This window comes from Hoplias malabaricus, chromosome 15, assembly GCF_029633855.1.
Source record: "Hoplias malabaricus isolate fHopMal1 chromosome 15, fHopMal1.hap1, whole genome shotgun sequence".
NCBI classification, from domain to species: domain Eukaryota; kingdom Metazoa; phylum Chordata; class Actinopteri; order Characiformes; family Erythrinidae; genus Hoplias; species Hoplias malabaricus.
In genome coordinates this window covers 32,891,119-32,918,301 of record NC_089814.1, presented here as the reverse complement: position 1 = coordinate 32,918,301, position 27,183 = coordinate 32,891,119, and the positions used below count along the sequence as shown (strand labels likewise).

Genomic DNA, 27,183 nt, shown 5'->3' with positions numbered 1-27,183 from the left:
ACTGTCAGTACAAAACCTGAAATCTCCAACAGACTGACTTTACAAAAGAGTTAAAAAAATGTAATAAATAATGGAATAAAATTCAAATCTTGGAGGAAATATTTTACAATTAAAAAAAACCATTAAATTATATAATTATATGTCAACTATTAAAGTAACAATGTAATAGCATGTCTTGTGCTATGTGTTTTCACAAACACACCTTTGTTTTTTGGTGTCTCTTGGTCACCATTACTGTGCACCTCTTCATCCACATTCACCTCCGCCTTCTCCTCTTCTTCCTCATGTTCTTCCTCCTTCACTCTCTTTGCTGGTCGTCCTGACTTTGGTCGCCCTCTGCCTCCATGTCTTTTACCTCTCAGTAGCCCCCGAGACCCCCGTGCACTTGCTTCCTTCTTAGTTTTATTAGCCATAGCCTCCAAATAACCAGGAGGATACTAGAGAGAGAGAGAGAGAGAGAGATAATATATAAAAAAGAGAATTACTGATAATAATTAAAATGTGAATTTTCTGCATGTTTGTTTGTGTCCTCACCTGCACCTTCAGGCCAAGTTTTTTACTGCGTTCAATACCCTCTGGTGTCCAAGGAGCTGGCTCCAGATCGTCTCGTCTCAGCAGGTAACGCCACACCAGAAAACCACACTTACCAATCTCCGGCCAGTACTTTACCACCTGAACACACAAGTACAGGATACAGCCTTATAAACACTACATAACACTACAGTACACCCACATAAACCCATTAGGAAGACTTGTATATACATTGAACGATCACTGGATAAGGAACACCTACCTTGTATCTGCAGTCATGGTCAATTTAATGGTTTCTAATCCAGCAATTGTTCTATATATACACATATAGTGTATACAGAGTGTAAATGTTTCTCTCTCTCTCTCGTTTTATATATATATATATATATATATATATATATATATATATATATATATATATATATATATATATATATATGTGTGTGTGTGTGTGTGTGTGTGTGTGTGTGTGTGTGTGTGTGTGTGTGTGTTTTTAAGGCAAGATAGATAGTTTTTGTTTTTCAGTTTGAGTCACCACAAAACCCACAAAGGCAGAGACAGGAAATACTACATGTGAACTCAGTAACATGACCTTGCGTCACCTGATCATTCTGACCTCAACAACAGAGGCCATCTCCATGGCAACCTTTCAGCTGTAGTTCTAGCATATCTGATTTCCACTCATTTAAGTACATTTACAAATAAATAACCAATATATATGTATACATCAAGCTAAATATGAGAGTGTTTATAGCTACTGGTGTTTATAGCTATAACTCCACCACAGCATCTAAAGGGCAGAGTGTAGGTTTATTTTTATTTCACATTGTAGAGTATTTAGAGTGTGTTACTGTTGTGGGCATAGACCCTAGCTTGGGGATTACTATTTGTGCATTTTGGGGCACTCTCAATGTGTAAAAAATAAACAAACAAATAAGAAAATCAGTGTTTGGATGCTGCTGTATCACTAATTGTTTATTTATTTATTACAATTTGTTATGTTTAACCATTTAGCTAAATATGTTTATCTAAAGACAAAGCTATTGAGAGTAGTTTGATGTATTAAGTTTTCATTTTCCACATGGAAGTAGGTCCCCTGACTAGGCACTGGGACTAATGATGATTAAAGCAACATTATGTAATATTTATACATTAAAATTACAGCTATAAATTCATTGTGATGCCCCATTGAGCTGTAATAGGGAGAACAGAGCCTCTGTCGTTGCTACTCTGTGCTCAGCACAGCAGAAACTGCACTATGTAACATTTGAAGGAGGGTAGGAAAACAACCCTCTCCATCCCCCTGCTCATTGATTTCAAGAACAGTGTTGTAAAAATGAAATTACACTAGGGGGAGCCCTAGGAGCAAAAAAAAAAAAACAATTATGAGGAAAAAAAGCTTACCTACTGTTCCTTTAAGATTAAGATTAAGATTAATATTAACTTTATTATCCCACCAGGGGAAATTGTTCTTGGGCAATTCAAGACTGCATGTCATAAGAAAAATATCCAGCATACAACATCATGTTAATAAAACACACCCGCACGCACACACACACACACACACACCGCACACACACACAAAGACATGTAATTGGATGTAGGAACAAAAGAATTTCACACCCACAGCCATCCGTAACCAGGCCCAAGAGAATGTAACAGACCCGCTTCTCTTGTGTGTGAGAAACAGTTTTGCTACCTTATAGATGCCATCGTAGCGGTTGCCCTCCTCTGGAGCATATTTACTTATTCTCCGACCCTTTGAGCTCCGGATCACTCGCACTGGTTTTCCCGCCCTCCAATTCCGAGACTCTGCCCCATCCTTGTCATTGAGAGGGGCGTCGCAGTTCAGTGCCAGGGCCCTGAGGGTCAGAGGTCAACACGGAAGAGATCAGGCTCAAGTCTGTCCACACAGGATAAACCGTTGTAAACAAAATGTTAATGACCTTCATAAATATGGACTAAAATACAAAACATATTCAGGGTTCTAGACGGCTACCATCGCTAAGCTAATGTACTTTAGACCATATTTAACTATAGCAGTGTGTAATACAGGTTTATGAATCACTTAAAGGAGTCTATTAGAGTTTTCTGAACAACTCCACACAATTTGTGATTGTGTTTATATTCAGTCATAAATGTGAAACTCAGAATTCTGTCATTTTTGGATGCAGTAGCCCTTGCCTTTATATTGTTTATATGATTTTGCCTTTATATTCCACATTAAACAATGTTTACCATGCCTGTGCCATCTCTCTACCTTGCTCTCTCTCTCTCTCTCTCTCTCTCTCTCTCTCTCTCTCTCTCTCTCTCTCCTTCTTTGTCTCTCTCTCTCTCTCTCTCTCTTACCTCCCTGTCCCCCTTTTTCAACAGAAATTGATGGCAATGCTCAGCGTGACTTCGTTTTCACGTGTCCTCGACTGGAACCATGGATTATTGAACACAAGTATTTCGTAACAAGATGGCAGCTATGACATATTTACCTCCTCAAAACATCACACTTTGTGGCCAGACTTAAATTAACATTATATTAATGTGCACATAAGCAAAGTCACAACCTAAACTTGTCTTAGCTGATTTTCTGCATTGATCAGTGTTCTTTAGGAAAACTGGATGATGTTTTTGTGGACCTTTCATTCATTCATTCATTATCTGTAACCCTTATCAAGTTCAGGGTCGCGGTGGGTCCAGAGCCTACCTGGAATCATTGGGTGCAATGCAGGAATACACCCTGGAGGGGGCGCCAGTACTTCACAGGGCAACACACACACTCACACATTCACTCACACATACGGACACTTTTGAGTCACCAATCCACCTAACAACGTGTGTTTTTGGACTGTGGGAGGAAACCCACGCAGACACAGGGAGAACACACCACACTCCTCACAGACAGTCACCCGGAGGAGACCCACACAGACACAGGGAGAACACACCACACTCCTCACAGACAGTCACCTGGAGGAAACACACGCAGACACAGAGAGAACACACCACACTCCTCACAGACAGTCACCTGGAGGAAACCCACGCAGACACAGAGAGAACACACCACACTCCTCACAGACAGTCACCCGGGACTCGAACCCACAACCTCCAGGTCCCTGGAGCTGTGTGACTGCGACAGTCCCTGCTGCTCCACCGTGCCGCCCCTTTTTGTGGACCTATCACTTAAAAAAAAACAAACGTTCAGCACCTGTTCATGTGTGTAAGCGTCTGGTCAAACGAGTGCTCTCCGATCCTCTTGTTTCCAGAGAGGTCACGACCTCCGCTGCCCGTGTACGTGAACTCGTCTCCCCTGTCCTGAAACATCAAAGTTCACAGAAAAGCTGTGGTCATTAAAACAGTAACATTAAGTTGAAGTCAATGATGAACTCTCATACTGAAGCTACCCAAAGAGAAACATGCATCTGCAAAATAGTAACTTTACAAGAGAACGAAAAAACCCTTCTTAACTTTCAGTTGAAGTCAAAGTCAAAACATGTTTATTCCAGTTCATTTTGGAGCATTTCTATTGGTCCATTCATGATGAAATAGTTTACACAATGTGGAGGACAGCTGCTGTGTTCAAATGATGTAGTAAAAGAATAAATGACCAAAACATGCTTTCCTTTGGACAGCGATGATATTCATCACGTCCAAAAGTTGTAGATATCTCTTCTAATGGCTAAGTTCACGTCTTTTAAAGTTCACTCTCTGTGAAGAGGATGCTCTGCAGCAGCTGCACATGAGACGAAACTGACCATTCCTAACGTCAGGAGTCCACCAGAGGGGGTATCAACCCCTCCAGCTCTGGGCTGGGAATTAACCCATTCACCCTGCATACATTCTCAGGGCATTTTCTAAGGGCGTGTGTCTTGTGCATCTCAACCCCTCTTCAAGGCCTCATAACTCCGGATGTGAGTCACGTACTATCTCACCATGGGATGGAATTGTTTAAAAACCATGTTTTTCTGGGCTGTAACTGTCCTAAAGTCATTGACATAAACATTGGATTTGATGCATGGGCGCATTTGTCAAAACCAGAGGGGTATTGTAGGGAGATTTATTTTTTATTCAAAGTAGCTTTGGCTGTATTTACACATTGTACAGCACAGCTGTGATATGCAACAGTTAACAGCTGTTCCTGGATCAGTCATTAGGAAAGGACGCCGTCTTGGACTCTTGTTATTCTCCAACAAAATCAGAGACTAACCCTGCACTTTTTTACACTTACGTTTTTCTAAAGGAGCAAACAAGATTCACAGCAGTCATTGAGAGAAGAAGCAATAAATGTGGGGAGAACGAGAGAGAGAGAGACAGAGAGAGAGAGAGAGAGAGAGAGAGAGAGAGAGAGAGAGAGAAACGAGAGAAGGAGAGTGCGAGAAAAAGAGAGGAGAGAAAAAGAAAGAAAAAGAAGCAGAAAGAGAAAGAAGACAAGCAGCACTACATGGAAAAAAGAGTAGTTTATGTATAAACTGGAACAGTTACAATATGAACAGGCCAGTCGAGACAGAGGAGAGGAAAGAGAAAAGAGAAAACGAGAGCGAGAGAGAGAGAGACAGAGAGAGGTCAGTCAAGAAGAGATTATGTTATGTAATGTACTGTGCTCTCCTAGCGCTGAATGCTAACACCCACCACTTCGTCCTCGAAGCCGCCAGCAAGGACGAGGGAGTACGAGCCGTCGTTACTTCGGCCGTGGATCCCGCCCACGTGAGGACGATGAACTCCCGCTTCACTTACCTACAGACAGTCACAAAACATGCATTTATAATATTTATTGCACATCCATTTAATCTCTGTTTAAATCAAACCATCTCTTTTAAAGGCAATTTAGGTAACAATTTATTAAACGTCGTTTTGGACTCTTTCTATTAGTGAATTCATCATTTAAATTCTGATGAGAAGCAAAGCGTAACAAGAGTCATATTCATTCATTGTCTGTAACCCCTTATCCAGTTCAGGGTCGCGGTGAGTCCAGAGCCTACCTAGAATCATTGGGCGCAAGGCGGGAATACACACTGGAGGGGGCGCTAGTCCTTCACAGGGTGACACACACACCTACGGACACCTTTGACTCGCCAATCCACCTACCAACGTGTGTTTTTTGAGAGTGTGAGGAAACCGGAGCACCCGGAGGAAACCCACGCAGACACAGAGAGAACACACCACACTCCTCACAGACAGTCACCCGGAGAGAACCCACGCAGACACAGGGAGAACACACCACACTCCTCACAGACAGTCACCCGGAGGAAACCCACGCAGACACAGGGAGAACACACCACACTCCTCACAGACAGTCACCCAGAGGAAACCCACGCAGACACAGGGAGAACACACCACATTCCTCACAGACAGTCACCCGGAGGAAACCCACCCAGACACAGGGAGAACACACCACATTCCTTACAGACAGTCACCCAGAGGAAACCCACGCAGACACAGGGAGAACACACCACATTCCTCACAGACAGTCACCCGGAGGAAACCCACGCAGACACAGGGAGAACAGACCACACTCCTCACAGACAGTCACCCGGAGCGGGACCCGAACTGCGACACTACCTGCTGCGCCACCGTGCCGCCCAAGAGTCATATTTATATTTATTTATTTATTTGCAAATCTTTATTAACAGCTGCATACTTTCACTGTCACAGCCAAATGTACAAGCCTTGTTCTTTTTCTTGACATAAGTTCACAGCACAGGCTACAGTAATCAATTCCACTGTCTGCTCAGACCGGATTTGGCCACTTTGACGGTTCAAATTCATAAATGTCCTATATCTGTCTGTAATGAGAACAAATCTATCGCTGAAACTGCATGCATGCACATACTGTTACATATATGTCAACATCAACAAAACATGATATTTGTGAGACAATGTCATATTTTTTTGTATTGAAACTGTAAAAATGGATGTGTTAGTATTGTAATGTGCATTGCATTTTGCTCGGGAGGACAGCAAACACCTCACAGACTTCATGTATAGGACAAAAACAAAAAAAGTCTGGTGTGTTCTCCCTGTGTCTGCGTGGGTTTCCTCCGGGTGACTGTCTGTGAGGAGTGTGGTGTGTTCTCCCTGTGTCTGCGTGGGTTTCCTCCGGGTGACTGTCTGTGAGGAGTGTGGTGTGTTCTCCCTGTGTCTGCGTGGGTTTCCTCCGGGTGACTGTCTGTGAGGAGTGTGGTGTGTTCTCCCTGTGTCTGCGTGGGTTTCCTCCGGGTGACTGTCTGTGAGGAGTGTGGTGTGTTCTCCCTGTGTCTGCGTGGGTTTCCTCCGGGTGACTGTCTGTGAGGAGTGTGGTGTGTTCTCTCTGTGTCTGCATGGGTTTCCTCTGGGTGACTGTCTGTGAGGAGTGTGGTGTGTTCTCCCTGTGTCTGCGTGGGTTTCCTCCGGGTGACTGTCTGTGAGGAGTGTGGTGTGTTCTCTCTGTGTCTGCGTGGGTTTCCTCCGGGTGACTGTCTGTGAGGAGTGTGGTGTGTTCTCCCTGTGTCTGTGTGGGTTTCCTCCGGGTGACTGTCTGTGAGGAGTGTGGTGTGTTCTCCCTGTGTCTGCGTGGGTTTCCTCCGGGTGTAATAGTTTTAGTTTTTTAATCTTTGAAGTGCACTTTTTAGGGAGTATGGCACTATTTGGCACTAACAACTCCACTGTTGTTTAGCTTTGCTGCTGGTGTTAGCTCAGGCGACAGCCTTAGCCACATACGTGCAGGCAAACACACGTGAAACCCATTCTGACTGTTCACATTCATGTCACATGTCCACGAGTCATATACGTATATGATCAAAGACTCCAATCTGAAAAGGAGTCAAATCTGATTCATTTCCGCACAGCCCTGAAAAGATCGGATCTGAGTCACATTAAAGCAAAAAAATCGGATTTCAATCACTTCAGCTATTTTAAAGAACAAAATAAGTGTCTGATTTTGGTGATTTGTGTGAAAGACCAAGTGATTATTGAACATAGTGTTTCCTCACCTGCACCCGGAACTTCCATGTGGTTCCTACGGGAACACCAGGAACTGGCCCGTAATGATTGGAGGGAACGATGGTGCATTCTTTAGTACGACCAACACATGCCATTCCCTGTAACACACACACACACACACACACACACACACATGATCAGGTTCCTGAGTGGTGCTGGTACAGTGGATGAAACTCACTGACACTCCTCCCTCGTTGGTCCACCTTGTAGATGTAAAGTCAGAGACAGTAGCTCATCTGTCGCTGCACAGTGTGTGTCGCTCGTCCTCTAGTCCTTCATCAGTGACACAGGACGCTGTCGGCTGGATGTTTTTGGTCGGTGGACTGTTCTCAGTCCAGACACTGAGGGGTTTAAAAACTCCAGCAGCACTGCTGTGTCTGATCCACTCTACACCAGCACAACACACACTAACACACCACCACCACGTCAGTGTCACTGCAGCGCTGAGAATGATCCACCACCTAAATCATGACCGATGAATATAGGGTGAATCAGTGACTGTAGAACTACAAAGGGCCTCTACCCTGTAAAGTCAGCGGACAATGACTGTAGCAAGAGCATGGTCATTTTAATGTTTTGGCTGTACGTTAATAATTAGAATAATCTCTTTCCAGGAATTAACAAGTCAATGTTTTTACTCCAGTGTTTCCAGTAAAATCTCACAGCAGCCTGAATCATCCCCACAGGCAGCAGCGACTCAAAAGAAGAGGACATGAGTCACACACACACAAACACACAGATATACAGAGGCATAGACCTGCTATATCTCTCTGTCTACAATATCTTTCTTATTTAATTTTTTAGCCATAAAGTAAAGGTAAATGTAGGACAGTAAATAAAAAATAAGTGATATTAGATATTATTCCATGTGTATTCAAGTTAATTTTGGACTCGCAATACTATGTAGTTACACACAGTATGGTCCTGTTAAACGATACCACCCCCCACCCCCCACCCCCCGCCTCCCCCCCCCCCCCCAACCACACACACACATACACACAAATCCCCCACTACTACACTACTAGTTTCAGATAGAGTAACCACAGGAGGTGTCTCCCTGTTATGACTCAAATACACACACACACACACACACACACACACACACACATTTGGCGCACTGTGTCCTGAATAAAGCCTGTTACTGTAAAACACAGCCGTGACTTCATCCTTATTCATTTAACAGGAAACACAGAGCAGGACTGAGCCTGCTGCAGTCTTCAGATGGAGAAACGTGTGACAGATTCAGGTCTAATATCTCAGAGAAACTTCAAATGAGGCTTTCCACCATTTCAAACCTCTCTGAGTGGGGAAGTCCCTCGTCCTCCGGGACTTTCCGCTCACTGTACTGTCTATTATTGGAAAGAAGGACACCCTCATCCCCATTGTGTGGAGAGTGTTCGCGACACATTAAGTTTATCTACAGATGATTAAAGAAATCAGGAAAAATTACATTTTATTTGTACTTTATAGTGAAATAATTGAAACATTTCTGAGGTCTTATTAATAAAACAAATGATTTTCCAGTGGGGGAGGGGGTGGTAACTCTGCAGTTACCGTGTAGAAAAATAATGGTTTCCCAAAGGAAAGTAATTCTCAAAATAAAATTTTAAGTTGATCTCTTTTATTTCTCCTGAGACACAGAGAAGATGTCTTAAGAAACAAACGTTTCCTCTGGCTTCACATGTGACACAGTAACACGTATACAGGCGCACGCAGAGGCTACGTACTTACTTCATAGCAGCCAGTCAGTTAGCAAAACATGTCGTTCTCAAACGTCAAACAAGTGAAAGAAAGTTTGGTTCCTAATTTGTCCAACACTGAAATAAAAGCGATTTTCAAAAACCACGGATATCTGTCTAAAAACAAACACATGTATTAATAATTCCACCTTAAAGAGGAGGAAAAGGTTGTTAGCCGTTTTAGCTAAACCAGTTAGCATGTCCGTTAGCGATGCAGAAAGTCAACACACAAGGGACTCGACATGTGACTGGATTTTTCCATTAAGAGGTGGACAATGTGGTGGTAGTTTATTGTTATTGAGATATTTATGCTTTTCTGCGAATATCAGTAGCACTTATATCACGTTTTACTGCAAATAGAGCAGAAATAGTTTAGCCGGATTTAGACAAAAATTAGCCCACTTGAACTATATAGTGAAAATTATCATGATATTGTGATATAAACTTTGTACCATGGTGCCCACCGCTACACCCCGGAGACTCTAGACAAGCAACTGATTACACGGATGCTGCCTGAGTCACTAATTTGTCTATATTTGAGTCTTTTTCATGTCGTACTTCATTTTTACCCAATATCCTCGCTGTCTGGAAATAACCTCACCACGGTGTGTAGCATTCGTAACGGAATATGAAAGAAAATTAAACAGCTCTGACTCACAGCCACTTTGCAACGTGTCTACACATTAATGCACGTGTAAAAAATTAAAGCTACTACAGTACAGCATTATACGTCATGGCCACTTTATTAGAAACACCCCCTCTACATTCTTTCACTCACTGATCACACTATTAAAAACTATAACCTCGCTCTTATGCTCACTGGCCACTTTATTAGAAACACCAACCTTGCTCTTACGCTCACTGGTCACTTTATTAGAAACACTTACATTATTGCTTAGGCTATTGGAGTGGTCCACTGTGCTGAGAAATCTCTGACAGTCCAGTGTGTTAGAAGAGCTCACCTTGCCCCAGTCCCGCTGACTCCCATTGGTGGCTGAAGGCATCTTAGCTTTTTTCTTACTGGTCTTTAGCTTCTCACCGGCCTTCACCACCTCACTGGTGTCATTCTTACAAGTGGGGCAGTACCTGAACACCCAAACACACACACATTTACATTAGTAAATCTCAGTTACTTTGTTTAAATAAGCTTCATCCAAATGTACACATGGCCAAAGGGTTTTGGACGGATGCTAATTCAACGTTTCATCTCAAACGAAGGCTTTGCTCCCCTTTGTTGTGCTTCTAATCGTCTGGAAAGGTTTCGCAGAAGGTGTAGGAAGTTCCCTGTGAGGAATCGATAGTATTCTGCCCACAAGAGGAGTAGTGTTGTCTCCTGCCATTGGCTAAACCTCCAAAAACTTAGCGTTGTATCTAAAATCTAATGCCTTAAAGTGGTTTAGATGTAACTCTGCTCCTTTGCCTTCATTCAGTATGCATGGCTCTATGAATACGCAATTAGTCCCCACCTCCAACAGTTTCAAAGAGAGCAATGGATCAGTTTAAAAGCATAAAAAATGTAAAACAAACTCTATTCTGGAGACTTTTGGGGTCTTTTTAGATCATATTTTTCAGTAATAGCAGACAAGAAGCCTGCATTTCTTGGCTGTATATGATGTATCCATCACACTTTCGGTGACATAACAACCCAGCTAGACTACAGCCTGGGCTCTGAGGAGCCGCCATCGTGTTGTGGTGGTGCACCCTGGCCGAGCGCCGCCTGCGAGTGCACCAGTGAACTGATTAATGGTGCCCTTCACCTGTGTGTGGCTCATACAGCCCATTAATATGCCTCTTTTGTCCTCAGTCAGCATCAGAGGCCAGAGAGAGAGGGACACTGAGAAAGAAAGCCATGCTGAAAAGTAAATGTGCAGCAAAGGAACCTGCAAGTTTATTTTATTCTGAGTGAAACCCTTGCAAGGTGTTGATTCTAAAATAAAGAAAGCTCTGGGTGTTAAACTTCTGCCTGCAGTGTGTTCACTTCTAACAGGATACGGGCTCTACATGGGCGCAGGGCATGGTTATTAGTCTGGGAACTTTAGGACAGACCGTGCTCTACAACTACGAATTCATCTGTGTGTTCTCACCAGTCCTCATCGTCGGGGATGGTGGACAGTGGGGGGTTGAGGCAGTATAGATGGAAGGCCATGTTACACTCGTCACACAGCAACTGCATGTGAGCGTCCTGCTTTCCTCCACACACGCAGCAGGAACAGAACCTGCACTCGGCATCCGGGTCCGCTTTACAGTGCTTACACTCCGGACCACTCTTACCTACAACACACACAAAGCAAATCTCACTCTTTCTTTCTTGCAAATCCATTGTGGTGGTATACAAGGGCTAAACTATGAAAACTGTGTCACTGACCATTTTCCTGGATATGTCTCTACAAGCATATTATAAAAATATATATCTTTTAAAGTGTAAAATGTTTTATGTTGTGTTTCTTCTTCAATTTGTCACTTGTTTATACATTTTTTTGGTGCTCTATAAATGAACTTGCATTGCCTTGCCTTGTGTATGTTGTGTGTGTGTGTACGTTCAGCAGAGCCTACGTTTGAACTGGCCGTCAGCAGCTGAAAGTGGTCGTGCTCCAGGTTTTTCTATGCGGTAAATCTCATCAAGGAACAGCAGCTTACAATCATCAATGATATCCCCTGGACCTCTGCAAAGCAACCAATCAGAGAGAGGGGAGGGTCAGAGTGACCATTACAGTGTACACTCCTCACAGACAGTCACCCGGAGGAAACCCACGCAGACACAGAGAGAACACACCACACTCCTCACAGACAGTCACCTGGAGGAAACCCACGCAGACACAGGGAGAACACACCACACTCCTCACAGACAGTCACCCGGAGGAAACCCACGCAGACACAGAGAGAACACACCACACTCCTCACAGACAGTCACCCGGAAGAAACCCACGTAGACACAGGGAGAACACACCACACTCCTCACAGACACTCACCCGGAGGAAACCCACGCAGACACAGGGAGAACACACCACACTCCTCACAGACAGTCACCCGGAGGAAACCCACGCAGACACAGGGAGAACACACCACACTCCTCACAGACAGTCACCCGGAGGAAACCCACGCAGACACAGAGAGAACACACCACACTCCTCACAGACAGTCACCCGGAAGAAACCCACGTAGACACAGGGAGAACACACCACACTCCTCACAGACACTCACCCGGAGGAAACCCACGCAGACACAGGGAGAACACACCACACTCCTCACAGACAGTCACCCGGAGGAAACCCACGCAGACACAGGGAGAACACACCACACTCCTCACAGACAGTCACTCGGAGGAAACCCACGCAGACACAGAGAGAACACACCACACTCCTCACAGACAGTCACCCGGAGGAAACCCACGCAGACACAGGGAGAACACACCACACTCCTCACAGACAGTCACCCGGAGGAAACCCACGCAGACACAGAGAGAACACACCACACTCCTCACAGACAGTCACCCGGAAGAAACCCACGTAGACACAGGGAGAACACACCACACTCCTCACAGACAGTCACCCGGAGGAAACCCACGCAGACACAGAGAGAGCACACCACACTCCTCACAGACAGTCACCCGGAGGAAACCCACGCAGACACAGGGAAGACACACACAATGCACACGGACACGGGGAAATCTAATACTATGACAAATGTTAAAAATTAACCAAATAAGTGTTAGTAAAGACTGTTTATTCAATAACTTGCAACAGTTATATAATAGAAAAAGCCTTTTTCAGAATTCCCACTCTGTTCTGTCGTATAAATAATTAGAGCTTAGACATGGAAGTCCTTATATAGGCCTCACACCGATTTATTCTCTCATATATTAACTACAAACTAAAACCTGAGATGCCATTACAGGCTCACGAGAGTTGACCTTTAGCTCTTACCCGAGCAGGATCTTAACGCGGACCTCCTTCTTGGTTCTGGAGGCCTGGTTGAGGGCGAGGATTTCGGCGTCGTACCAGAAGCCCCTCTCCTCAGGAAGCTCCAGGTTATAGTTGACCATCACCACCTGCCCAACCTCAAGCTGCTCGAATTTCAGCACCGTCCGAGCTCGCGGACGAACGTCCTCTGCGTTCATCTCCACCACACCGTTCTCCGGATAACTGGCAAAACACAGTGGAGAGAATAACATGAGTGACCTCTTAAGGATACTGAAGTAAAGAGGTGTGAGCAAATGTGTAGACAGCCCAATCTGATATACGCACACAAATCAACTACATTCTAACACAATATTCAGTCATTGTCTGTAGCCCTTATCCAGTTCAGGGCGGCGGTGGGTTCGGAGCATACCTGGAATCATTGGGCGCAAGGCGGGAATACACCCTGCAGGGGGCGCCAGACCTTCACAGGGCGACACACACTCACAAATTCACACCTAGGGACACTTTTGAGTCTCCAATCCACCTACCAACGTGTGTTTTTGGACTGAGGGAGGAAACCGGAGCACCCGGAGGAAACCCACACAGACACAGGTAGAACACACACAATATTCAGTTATGTGCAAATGTTTTCATCTATCCTGATGAAGTGAAAATAAATAAACTATGCCATACTGTGAACATTTAAACATTGCATTTATTTTCTGAAGGGTTTCTATGTATTTCCTGGGTTTAAAAACATTTAAAATTACAATATTTTGAAAGTTCAAAAAGTTGAAAAAACTTTATTTCAGGGGTTTAGAAAATTTGACAACCATGAGTGTTGTCCTTTTTTATGCCAGCTTACAGTGTCAGCACACACACACACACACACACACACACACACACACACACACACACACACATACACGGATTCACACACTTTGGCTATGAGCCTTAGCCTTGGGAATAATCCAATGTGTGTGTGTGTGTGTGTGTGTGTAAGCATGTGTGTGTATGCATGTGTGCGTGTGCACTGAATCCCATTGACATTCAGAACACTATCATAGACAACAAGAAAGCGAAAGAGAGAGAGAGAGAGAGAGGAGAGAAAGAGAGAGAGAGAGAGAGAGAGAGAGAGAGAAAAGAGAGAGAGACGGAGAAAGAAAGAGAGAGAGAGAGAGAGAGAGAGAAGGAGAGAGAGAGAGAGAGAGGGAGAGAGAGAGAGACAGAGAGAGAGAAAAAGAGAGAGAGAGAAAGAGAGTAGGAGAGAGAGAAAGAGAGCAAGAGAGAGCGAGAAAGAAAGAGAGAGAGCGAGAGACTAGGAGAGAGAGAGAGAGAGAGAGAGAGAGAGAGAGAGAGAGAGAGAGAGAAAGAGAGTGCAAGAGCGTGAAGGAAAAGGAAATAGATACAAAAGAACATACGTAAATCAAACAAACAAGCTTTTGGTGTTTTTATAGCAATGTGATCACAGCGTCAGAGACCAGACCTCAACATCACTGAATGAGTCGGGGATTTACTTTAATCAGGAGCAGCAGACAATTAAAAAATAAATTCTAAGACTGAACTTTGGAGGTGTGTCTGCTGCATTTTTAAGAAACTAAAACCTTGTCTCCTTAAAAATAATGGAAATGTTAATAAAGGCAAAGAAGCATGCAGCAAATAATGAAATGAGGAACAAAAAAACCTAAAGCAAAATAAGTGTCCTGTTATGACTTGTTGAGTGAGAGAGATTCTGTGAGACAGAGAGAGACAGACACACACACACACACAGAGTGAGAGAGACAGTGAGAGAGAGAGGTTGATTTTCTCTTTTTTCGGGGAGGGGGGGTTTAAGAGGATTACAGGAACCCAGACTGAGTGGAACAGCAGTCGTCTGAGCAACTGCATTAACTTAACAGTGCGCTTAATAAAAATAACCCCCATTAAAACAATAAACTAATAAAAATATAACCCATTAGAGATGATACCGCCTTTGACTGTAATTTGTTGGCCTATAATAATAATCCTCTGTAATTCGGTGCCTGAGTCTGTGTCTTGTGTCGTGTAAATATTGAATGCTCTTTAATCACAACTGACGATGAGGGGCATTAATTATGGAACATTCAGCGTCTGAGGTTTACATCTTTAGTTTTACACAGGAGCTGCGATGCTAATGTGGCTAACGAATAATTAAGCTGCTCATTTAAAAAATACCTATCATACATAAATAAATGAATACAGAATTAACTAAATAAAATGTTGGTAAGTGCTTTTCCCCACAGTGTGTAACAGCCGCCATATTGGGTACTTTCTCATTACTCAAAACGCTATTGTTTCTGCCAACATTCATTCATTCATTCATTGTCTGTAAGCGCTTATCCAGTTCAGGGTCGCGGTGGGTCCAGAGCCTACCTGGAATCATAGGGCGCAAGGTGGGAACACACCCTGGAGGGGGCGCCAGTCCTTCACAGGGCAACACAGACACACACACACACACATTCACTTACTCGGACACTATTTGAGTCGCCAATCCACCTACCAACGTGTGTTTTTGGACTGTTGGCGGAAAACGGAGCACCCGGAGGAAACCCACGCAGACACGGAGAGAACACACCACACTCCTCACAGACAGTCACCCGGAAGAAACCCATGCAGACACGGGGAGAACACACCACACTCCTCACAGACAGTCACCCGGAGGAAACCCACGCAGACACAGAGAGAACACACCACACTCCTCACAGACAGTCACCCAGAGGAAACCCACGCAGACACAGGGAGAACACACCACACTCCTCACAGACAGTCACCCGGAGGAAACCCACGCAGACACAGGGAGAACACACCACACTCCTCACAGACAGTCACCCAGAGGAAACCCACGCAGACACAGGGAGAACACACCACACTCCTCACAGACAGTCACCCAGAGGAAACCCACGCAGACACAGGGAGAACACACCACACTCCTCACAGACATTCACCCAGAGGAAACCCATGCAGACACAGGGAGAACACCAGGGCCCTGGAGCTGCGTTACTGCGACACTACCTGCTGCGCCACCGTGCCGCCCTTCTGTCAACATTTTAGTCTTTATTTAGACGTTAAAATCAAATAAATATTTATATGAATCCCTGACCCTCATCAGTGTCAGTCAGTTGAGGACGCAGCCCAAGCTCCCTACATAGTGCACATCACAGATAAAAAATCTGATCATACTGCACCCAGACAGCACACAATTTTCCACATTCAACACACTTTGTGTGTGCTGAAAGTGTCCTACATTGTGTCCTACAGAGGGTACATTTGGGAGTGATATTTGGGATTTGGCCTAGACTTTGCAGCAGTGTGGAAATATCATTTACAGAAGGAGAACTCCTTTATTAAACTTTCAGCCAAGCTATAGAAATAATTTAGCCAGTCATGCTAAAACATTATCCTCCAAGAGATACTCCAAGAATCTGTTACACTCTCCGAGAACAGGAACAGTGGGATCAGATTATTTACCTGTAAACAAGGGGCAAAGAATGACACAAAGTCTGACAGGCTAACAGCTTTCCATTAGATGCTATGACAAAAATGCTAACGTGGCTAAAAGTACATAACTGTCTTTTCTATTCATTGTGCTACACGGTGGGATCCTTTACACCCACCCTGCCCCCTGACGCAAAGAGGCGCTGGGTTTCCTTGCTTCTGAGGTTTGAGAGGAGCTATGTATGAGATCAATTCATCAGTCTTTCCCATCTGTTTCCATTAGTCCTGCGTCTTGAACCCAAATAATCGGTCCTCAAAATGGCGCCCAGGTCAAACAAATTTGACTGCTACATTTTAAAAATAAATCAATAAATGGTTTTTAATTGCTTCTTCCCGCTACTCTTCATGAGACAAATTATTTCTATTATATTCTGTGTTTTTCTATTCAGCTCTTTCAATTCTACTCTGTTTTGTTCTATTCTCTCTATTCAATTACATTCTAAACTATGTTCTTGGCTTGAGACGCAGAGCTGTTGGTTGTGTTTTTCTATCAGAACTGTCAGTCAAAAAGAGCTTTTCAATTCTCTGCCTCTCTCCCTCTTTCTTCTCTCTCTCTCTCTCTCTCTCTCTCGCTCTCTCTCTCTCCCTTCTCTGTGGTGAAGCTCTGAGGGTAATGGTTCTGTGTTGAAGTAAACAGTGGTGAATTCCTCGACATCAGAAACAAATGTTTTTTATCACATTCTTTTAAGAACTCTCCACAATTTCCATCCCACACAGGTGGTTTACATTTCTGACACAGAAAACCCTTAACCATCCAACGACCAATTACCTTCTCAGTAACATTCAACATGTACATATACAGTTCTGTATACTGACAATTTTTCAGGAGATATTTCTGCAGAGTTTGTATGGGTCTGAAAGGATGTGGAGCTGTCAAGAGGCCACTGCTGAATAAAGGAAAGAGAAACGAGGGAAGGACGTTTCCATCTGAACACTCAAACTGCTGTGGATTAAGGTTTTGCGGAGTGAAGAGAATAAACCTCAGATCTTTTGAAGCAACAGAAGGTACTATGTAATCTGCTGAAGATGTGGAAAAACTGCACCATAAATTGAGCCTGGTGCAGGATCAGTGCAAGCTTGCACAAGTAGAACAACAGGTAGAGTGTGTGTTGAATTTGTAAAACTGAAGGCATCGTGAACGCTGACAAGCAGAAAAAACTTTTAATAATACATCCTGAGAAGTAAACAGTTCCAACGCAAATCTTCTGAAAATGCAACCAACTTCTTTGACTGTACTTTGGAGGCGTGGCTAGTTTTCTTTGAGGAAATAAAAATAAATAATGGATGCTACAGTAAACAAAGTCATGCATGCTTTGTTTTGTTGCTGAGTCTTCTGTGGTCAAACTTTTAAATAAAGGGTTTTTACTCTTTTGGAAAAATGAAACAATTACGATGTTTTTCCTTCTATAAGTGCCACTAACATGAGATGAATAATCTGCCTGCTTTGTTTATATACAACAGAGTGGGGCCCACATACAAGGAGGCAGCCATGTTTAAAATAAATATAGTACAGAATGTCTGACACATCCCAGCCAGTAGATGTCAGTATACTGACTGTTTCATTATGTGAAGAAGAACGGCCGTTTTGACTGAAAGGTGGGCTCTGATTTTTCACAGCACTGTATTCGTTAAAACGGCTATAATAAATCTCCTCGGAAATGTAGTGACAGCTGATAGATATTCACACATTCCTGTATCTCACTGTAAATGCGTCTGAACGTCGCAGACGGGACTTCGTGTCGTAGAATATTTTTCTGTCTACGCGGTACTGCGTGAGAAAAGAAAGAACCGCTTGCCGCTCCCGAGAACTCGCTCGTATCCATGGCAACGGCTGGCTCTGAATGAATTTGCCATGGAGGGAGCAAAAGAAAAGAAGAAGAAGGAGTAGAAGGAGAAGAAGGAAAGGAGAGAGGGAAAAAAGGAAAGATGAGTCTGGATTCTTCCTCTCCGTTTGCTCAGGGCCGAAATCCGAGAAGGACAGGCTGCGGTTTTTAAAGGGAGTGCAAAAACAGCCTGGGCATACGAGCATTGAAATTCACTGAGAGAGAGAGAGAGAGGGAGAGACAGACAGACAGACAGAGAATGGAATAAGAGATTTATAGAGAGTTTGATAAAGAAGGAAAAACAGGAGAAAAGAGACAGAAAACTGAGACAGAGTGCAGAAAGAAAAACAAAATCTGAGAGAGGGACAGCGATTGCAAAAAAAGGAGAGATTGACATAAAAGACAGAAGAAAGAGCAAGAGATAAAGAGATAGACAGAAGAGAAAGAGAGACTGAGAAAAAACGCGAGGGGGTGGGAACTTGTTTAAATGATGAAAAGTTTCTGACACTGCACTGGAAAACACGAACATGATCGGAAGACCGGCTTAAGCTGTTTAAGGTATATTTTTCGTCAGTCAACATAATTAAAGCACATAAAGGCCTTTAAAGGTTTAAAAACAGTCAATTTTAAACACACTGCTTTTGTGATGTCACAAGACCCAACCCATTTAAAACAAAGCTATAAGGGGTGTTTCAGAGTGGACTCCTTAAATGAGGAATTACACAGAGCAACCAAGTTATGGGAGGAGAAAATTGTTAAATCAATGAGTAGCAAACTAACAAAAGCAACAAAATATAAAGCTCCAGTTTCCCCTTGAAATGGCTTACTTTTTACATAAAAAAAAAATGTAAATGTTGTGAAACATTAGTGTCCAAATTAGTTTACGTATAAATTAGTATGCAAATTAATATCCAAAATCAGATACCTCATTCCCAAACCGCTTTGCAATCATTATAAACACAGCAACTTACCTCATGTGTCCCAGAATGTACTTTTCATTACCACTGCTCAGAGACCCTTACGTCCCATCATTCCCAACTCCTAAGTGAACTTACTCTTCGTATTTGATGTGATACGTGACGTTTCCTCTGCTGTGCGTCGTAGAGTCCGTTTGAGAGGTGGATGGCTCCTCACTGTCCGAGTTTAAACCTGCGCCGGCCGTGCCGTTACTGTCCGAGTTTGCTGGGCAGGGCTCTGACTCCAGTTTGCCATTAGTCCGTTTACTGGGTCGGCCCACCCTACCAGCAGGGGGCGCTGTTTCAGACTTGCTCTTGTGTCCTTTAAGAGATGTGGTGACCCGCTCGATGGTGCCCTCAAACCAGGCACCGATGCTAACGTCCCTGCAGTCCACTAGCTCGTTAACCTGAGGACGAAGGAGAATAGAGACTGTCAGCTGGACAATAAATAACAAGAACAACAAAAACAACAACAACAGATGACTAATGGCCAATTTATGCTACTGCATCAAACCTATACTGTAGCCTGATGCGCATTTCCCCAGAAACATATCTACGCACGTCAACGCAGACCACAACGACTGTGATCGGTTCTTAGGCTAGTCCTTCACAGGGCGACACACACTCACACACACATTCACACCTACGGACTCTTTTGAGTCGCCAATCCACCTACCAACGTGTGTTTTTGGACCGTGGGAGGCAACCGGAGTAAACCCACGCAGACACAGGGAGAACACACCACACTCCTTACACACAGTCACCCGGAGGAAACCCACACAGACACAGGGAGAACACACCACACTCCTCACAGACAGTCACCCGGAGGAAACCCACGCAGACACAGGGAGAACACACCACACTCCTCACAGACAGTCACCCGGAGGAAACCCACGCAGACACAGGGAGAACACACCACACTCCTCACAGACACTCACACGGAGGAAACCCACGCAGACACAGGGAGAACACACCACACTCCTCACAGACACTCACCCGGAGGAAACCCACGCAGACACAGGGAGAACACACCACACTCCTCACAGACAGTCACCCGGAAGAAACCCACGCAGACACAGAGAGAACACACCACACCAACCGTTACCCAGAACAGGGCTCCAACCCACAACCCCAGGATCCTGGAGCTGTGTGACAACAACACTACCTGCTGCGCCCCCGTGCCGCCCCAGTGTTTTAATACTTTAAACACAATTGTTGTTTTTGTACTATGCAAACTGACAAAAGAGCAGAATGTTTGAAATTTAAATATATTATATTTATATAATTATAAATATAATTATATAATTATATACAATTATATTTAATTACAATTTAAAAACAGTTTATTTTTAAACCTAATAAAATGGAAGAGATGAGGCAGAAAAAGTGTGAACTCCATTCATAAAATATAGAGCTAATGATTAACCTGCTGATGATTCAGTAAACAATCGCTTGTGTAGAGAGAGGTGTACACTCACTCTACCGCACCTCTAACACACACTGGAACAAAACATGCGGTCACGGTCCAGCACGACCCAGAAAAGCACTGACCAACAAACAGGACACTCTGGAGCAGCTGCACATGAACCTAAACTCAGCTCGCTGATTTTAGAACAGTTGTAGAGGTTGATGGAGCTCCATCCAACACCTCTGGTAAGAGCTGGAGTGGTGTTTGTGATCCAGAAGTATTCATTCAACATCTGTCCCTGACCTCACTAATGCTCTTGGGATTGTGGAATACCATTATATCCTCTTAGACATCTAACGTACAGACTTCCCAGAAGAGCAGAGGATTTTACTGCAGTAAGGTTGGGGACTACAAAATGACTCTGCGAGGCTCTAACGCATAACTATGCAGCGGCTCATGCTGGAAAATGTTAGTCAAATCTGCGGCGCTGCAGTAGCTGGAGGAATCAGCAGGTTTGAGCTGTTCCAGCAAAGGCAACGAGGCAAAAACTCAACCAAATGAGGGAACGAAATGTGAAGAGAAATCTTCCTCAGTACAGAGCTGTGGTCTCATGCTAAAAACGCACACAGCCTTCATCTGCATCCCAAACAGGAACAGCCTGGAAGCGCTGGTTACATTTTTTTGGTCCAAAAGCCAGTGGCTGACCAAAACAATCCTGAGTGGGGTTTAATTCCTGTTAGAGACTAGCACACATTTGTCCTCAGTTTCCTTCCATTTAATCACGCTGTATACAAAAGCATGCAGTATCCTACCAGGGGACAGATCCAATGTGGTTATATCCTGCTCTAAAGGCCCGTGCTGGACTCTCAACCTCCGAGACTCGAAGCTTGGCTTGGATTTGTGTCTCAAAGACCCTGACTCACATCCTCAGAGATTCCAGACTCAACTCGGACTCTCAACTTAAAGATCCATTCATCATCTGTAACCCTTATCCAATTCAGGGTCACTGTGGTTCCAGAGCCTACCTGGAATCATTGGGCGCAAGGTGGGAATACACCCTGGAGGGGGCGCCATTCCTTCACAGGGCAACACACACACTCACTCACACACCCACACCTATGGACACTTTTGAGTCGCCAATCCACCTACCAACGTGTGTTTTTGGACTGTGGGAGGAAACCGGAGCACCGGGAGGAAACCTACGCAGACACAGGGAGAACACACCACACTCCTCACAGACAGTCACCCGGAGGAAACCCACGCAGACACAGGGAGAACACACCACACTCCTCACAGACAGTCACCCGGAGGAAACACACGCGGACACAGGCAGAACACACCACACTCCTCACAGACAGTCACCCGGAGCGGGAATCGAACCCACGACCTCCAGGTCCCTGGAGCTGTGTGACTGTGACACTACCTGCTGCGCCAACGTGCCGCCCTCAACTTAAAAATGCAAGCCTTAACTCAGACTCACACCTCAGAGACTTAGGATCCGACTAGACATCTCCAGAGAACTGAGACTCGACTCTGTCTCACACCTCAGACACCTGAGACCTACAGACTCAACTTCAGAAACTCAAAACTTAAACCTGAAACTCAGGGACTCTCAACCTGGACATTCCTGACATCTGTCACGTGACTTGGACTCAGACTCGCATCTCAGAGACGTAAAGGAACACCAAGAAATTACAGCTTCAAAATCATTGTGATGCTCCACTGAGCTTTAATAAGGAAAACAGTCGTTGCTACTTCGGGCTCAGCACTGCAGAAACTGCACTATGTAACTTCCGAAGGAGAGTAGGAAAGCCACTCCCTCTCCCTCCCCCTCTACTTTGATTTCTGGACAGTGCTGCAAAATTAAACTATATTGTGCAAATGTAGGGGGAGCCCAAGAGCAAGAACACCAAATCTAACCTAGTATTCCCTTAAATATGTTTAAAGTTTGAGCTTGCACATCATCAAAATACTGACACCCTTAGACACTCCAAATTCAGACCTCTGAAACTCAAAATTCTCAAAAATACCCTAGAGAGTCTTCACAGATTTTTATATAGAGAAATAACCACTCAACCAGACCAATCAGCTCGTAGATAAATCATATTATTATGCAAATGATATAGGGCCAAATTTTTTTTAGAAAAATGAACAAAAAGGCAAAGGTCCAAGACTGTATACATAGGGACATACTTGTTGTTTGGCCATGCGTTTGCGTAGACAACCATCTGAGTTGTGAACGTAACTGTTCACATACTTGCCTATGTGCTGCGCTTGAAAGTGGAGGCTTCCACTAGAGGGCAGGGCAGAGCAAGGCACGGTTAATTGCAGACTTCTGACACAGCCTTCTTCAAAATTTTCCGCAATTGTGATGCTGCTGCTGCCCCCTAACATTTACATGTGCACTGCACTTTGCGTACGATTAGCGTTTATTTTCTGATGCGTACTCGATGCCTAGTTAACAACAAGTATATCTTTAGCCTCATGGACTACATATGCTGCAAAATACTGTGATATGATTTCAACCAATCACCTTCTCCCCATTTCCCAAACCTATTTTTAAGACCAATTTGGTGTATATAGGTTTTTAGTAATTGTACCCAACGTAGGGTCTACTCCTGTACTCACTATCTACTCCTCTCACCTTGAAGGTGCCGATGCCAGGGTCAACGAGGGACGACGGGGACAACGTGGACGGCTGACTGTCACGTGATGGACTGCAGGATTTAGAGCCGTTTCCATGGTTACTGCTGACTGCTACCGGGGAGGCCGTGATTGCTGTTGCTGTGCTGGAGTGTGGTGCCGAGGTAGTGGTGGGAGGGTCTGTGTCACAGCCCACGCCCTCACAGTTATTGGAGGTGGGGCTATCTGGTGGGTCCGCCTGAGAGCGAATGAGAAGCTGGATGATGTCATTGAGGCCGACGTTGTAATCAAACAGCGTCTGGCCATCTTCCATCTGCGGATGTAAATAAAAGGAAATGAATAAACAAATCACTTAACATCTACATTTTCAGATTTGACAAAGACAAAGCCTTCATTTTTTTTACAGTTAGTGGGAAATATCCTCTTTCATGTTTTGACTAATTTATAAGTAAATTTATTGTTATCAATAACAACACATTACTTTTATTACGTTAGCACAAATGCTGATGCTAATTCTACGATTCAACAGAGTACTATACGTGTGTGTTACAGCGTATTTTATGTTGTGTGTTAGAGCATCTGTTATCTCTTCGTATTAGTTAGCGCCATGATTTGTTATGGTTTCCTTTACAATGCGCTACAATATGTTTCTCTTTGCTTGGAATGTGTTGTAATCCTTGCTTCAACGTGTTACAAGATGCTACACCAATATTATGTTACATTTTTTGCTATGGTGTGTGTTACATTGTATTACAGTGTGTGTTACAGCAAGGGTTGTGTTGTGTGCTAATCAATGCACTGCAACGTATTAAGGCTGTGTCACTGTGTGTTATGGCAAGTGTGTTACAGTGTGTTTACGATCAGAGCTGTAAAACAGCTTCCTGCCCATATAAATACGATTCTCATGTTTAACTGTCAAATTTTCACCGCCGTGGGGTGGCAGTGGTGTGTGTGTGTGTGTGTATGTGTGAGTGTGTGTGTGTGTGCGCTGTTGTGTTTGGGGTGAAGGAGTAAAGATGGTGGCAGAGCTGACGACGGACGGCACTGGAGCGACGGAGAAGAAGAAGGAAACTCCGCCATTTTCTCTCCATAAGCCACAACCAATACCCCACTGCCCTGTATATATCAGAATGTGTAATGTAGAATAAATATGAAAAAAACTGGACGGCTGAAAAAGAAAGAGACTTTGACAAATGAAAAAAAAATTACGAGAGCGTGAGGGAGAGAGGAAAGCGTGGAAGAGAAAATAGGAGAGGGAGAGAGAGAGGGAAAGAGAAAAGTAAAGGGAAAACAAGGAGAGAGACAGGGTCTTGTAAGAAGGGGAAAGCAAAGAGGGGGAAAGAAAAAGAGGAAGAGAAAAGAGAGAGAGAGTAAGGTAGAGGGAGATAGAGAAGAAAGCATAGTTTTCGTAGCTCTGAGAATCTCTTATGGTGCCATCAGCTACTCTGAGAATAACAATATGCTAATTAGTTTTTTTATTTTTATTAATATTGATAATTAATCTTAACAGCCTCAAAGAGGCAAAAAGATGTTTCAGAAAGTGTTTAATTATCCATAAAAATAGCCAAGGTTTGCTGAGTGTGATAGTTTGCTTTGGAGCGGCTAGGCTAACGCAGCTAACATAGCTAACGTAATTAAACCATATAGCCCACTGATTAGCCCCGGATCAGTGGGTTTGAGCACCCAAAGTATGATCAAAACAGTCCTACAAATCACTAAAAAAGAGTACTTTATCATTATTTTAGTTCATGCCTAACAAATAACAACGTTAGAAACCACATAATGGAGTTATGTAGAGGTTAGAGTGTGAATATAAGTATACAGTTAGGACAATGCTAACTGGACCATAGCTACATAAGTCCCGCAGCAAACTAAAGCAGACCCTGAAAATATCTCGACTGATCCATTACATTTGTGGAAAAATATGTGCAAATTCAATTTTTCACTAAACTATCGCTTTAATCTGAGTGTAGCCCTGCAGCAGTGGTGGATTACTGTGGCAGCAGCAGCTGAACGGCAGCTTTTCTGGGCGTAATTAAGAGCCTGAGCCGACATTTTGAGAGAGCGTTAAAATGGCGGGACGCTTACGTAAACACAGTAGCTTCTTTTAGAGAGAGACACGACATGGCGCTGAAAAAAAAAAAAGCAGCTCAGTGGCTTGCACACACACACACACGTGCACGCACACACACACACAAGAGCAACACTGTGTGTGTGTGTGTGCTGGTGATTTACCATGTGCACACTTTCAATGTGTTTGTTGCTTGTCGTGACATAGTGGTGCACCGATAACTGATATTATTAAATACTGAGGTAATTAAACTAATTGCCAATGTTCTTTCACATGTCACAGTATTAATACATTCCTCACCTACAACCATTTTAATTTATGGTTTTTGATTCAAAAAAGAAACTATAAAATATAAAACATTTAACTTCATAATATAATATTGCGACAAAAGTTGGGACATTGTGCATAATTCTATTAAGACAATAATCTGTGATTTGATAATTCTCTTCATGCTTTAAATAAATTCTATGCTTTATTTAACTGACAAAAGCTCTAATGATAGATTTCACTGAACACTGAATATAAACACGTTTTAAATTTGACACACACACATAGCAAAAAAACACCAAAAAAGTTTACCCCAGTGTTACTTCAAATTTCCTTTTAATTACACTCTTTAATCATTTGGGAACTGAGGATACTAACTGTTAAAGTTTTGCAAATGAGATCTTTGCCCACTTCGGCAGGGTACACAACATCCCCATTTATAGAAATTATTAGCTTTCACACATGGACTTGATTTGTGGCTTTTGTAGACTTGTGTAATGGAGGTTCGGGTTGCGTTTCTTGGTGCTGTGGTGGACTGGGTTATGTTTGGACTGTTTTTTATGAGATGATGTCTGAGGGAGCGTCTGTGTGGCGCAATCGGTTAGCGAATTCGGCTGGTGGTTCAAACCCACCCAGGGAGGGTGGCATGGTGGCGCAGCAGGTAGTGTCGCAGTCACACAGCTCCGGGGACCTGGAGGTTGTGGGTTTGTTTCCCGCTCCGGTTGACTGCCTGTGAGGAGTTTGGTGTGTTCCCCCTGTGTCTGCGTGGGTTTCCTCCGGGTGACTGTCTGTGAGGAGTGTGGTCTGTTCTCTCTGTGTCTGTGTGGGTTTCCTCTGGGTGACTGTCTGTGAGGAGTGTGGTGTGTTCTCTCTGTGTCTGTGTGGGTTTCCTCTGGGTGACTGTCTGTGAGGAGTGTGGTGTGTTCTCTCTGTGTCTGTGTGGGTTTCCTCCGGGTGACTGTATGTGAGGAGTGTAGTCTGTTCTCTCTGTGTCTGTGTGGGTTTCCTCTGGGTGACTGTCTGTGAGGAGTGTGGTGTGTTCTCCCTGTGTCTGTGTGGGTTTCCTCCGGGTGACTGTCTGTGAGGAGTGTGGTGTGTTCTCTCTGTGTCTGCGTGGGTTTCCTCCGGGTGACTGTCTGTGAGGAGTGTGGTGTGTTCTCTCTGTGTCTGCGTGGGTTTCCTCTGGGTGCTCCGGTTTCCTCCCACACTTCAAAAACACACGTTGGTAGGTGGATTGGTGACTCAAAAGTGTCCGTAGGTGTGAGTGTGTGAGTGAATGTGTGTGTGTCTGTGTTGCCCTGTGAAAGACTGGTGCCCCCTCCAGGGTGTATTCCCGCCTTGCGCCCAATGATTCCAGGTAGGCTCTG

General features: G+C 44.0%; 1 protein-coding gene across 1 annotated transcript in view; it reads right to left on the bottom strand.

Annotated features, from left to right (window-relative positions):
• LOC136668385 (E3 ubiquitin-protein ligase UHRF2-like) overlaps nucleotides 1-27,183 on the bottom strand; it is a 47,094-nt gene that overhangs the window by 6,402 nt on the left and 13,509 nt on the right. The window contains exons 2-13 of the mRNA XM_066645877.1: nucleotides 23,480-23,791; nucleotides 19,527-19,834; nucleotides 13,160-13,378; nucleotides 11,790-11,899; nucleotides 11,321-11,507; nucleotides 10,199-10,322; nucleotides 7,488-7,595; nucleotides 5,149-5,253; nucleotides 3,728-3,834; nucleotides 2,231-2,393; nucleotides 535-672; nucleotides 203-437 (exon numbers count right to left, since the gene is read on the bottom strand). Coding sequence (XP_066501974.1) covers nucleotides 203-437; nucleotides 535-672; nucleotides 2,231-2,393; nucleotides 3,728-3,834; nucleotides 5,149-5,253; nucleotides 7,488-7,595; nucleotides 10,199-10,322; nucleotides 11,321-11,507; nucleotides 11,790-11,899; nucleotides 13,160-13,378; nucleotides 19,527-19,834; nucleotides 23,480-23,791 — 2,116 coding nt within the window. The remainder of the gene's footprint in view (nucleotides 1-202; nucleotides 438-534; nucleotides 673-2,230; nucleotides 2,394-3,727; nucleotides 3,835-5,148; nucleotides 5,254-7,487; nucleotides 7,596-10,198; nucleotides 10,323-11,320; nucleotides 11,508-11,789; nucleotides 11,900-13,159; nucleotides 13,379-19,526; nucleotides 19,835-23,479; nucleotides 23,792-27,183) is intronic.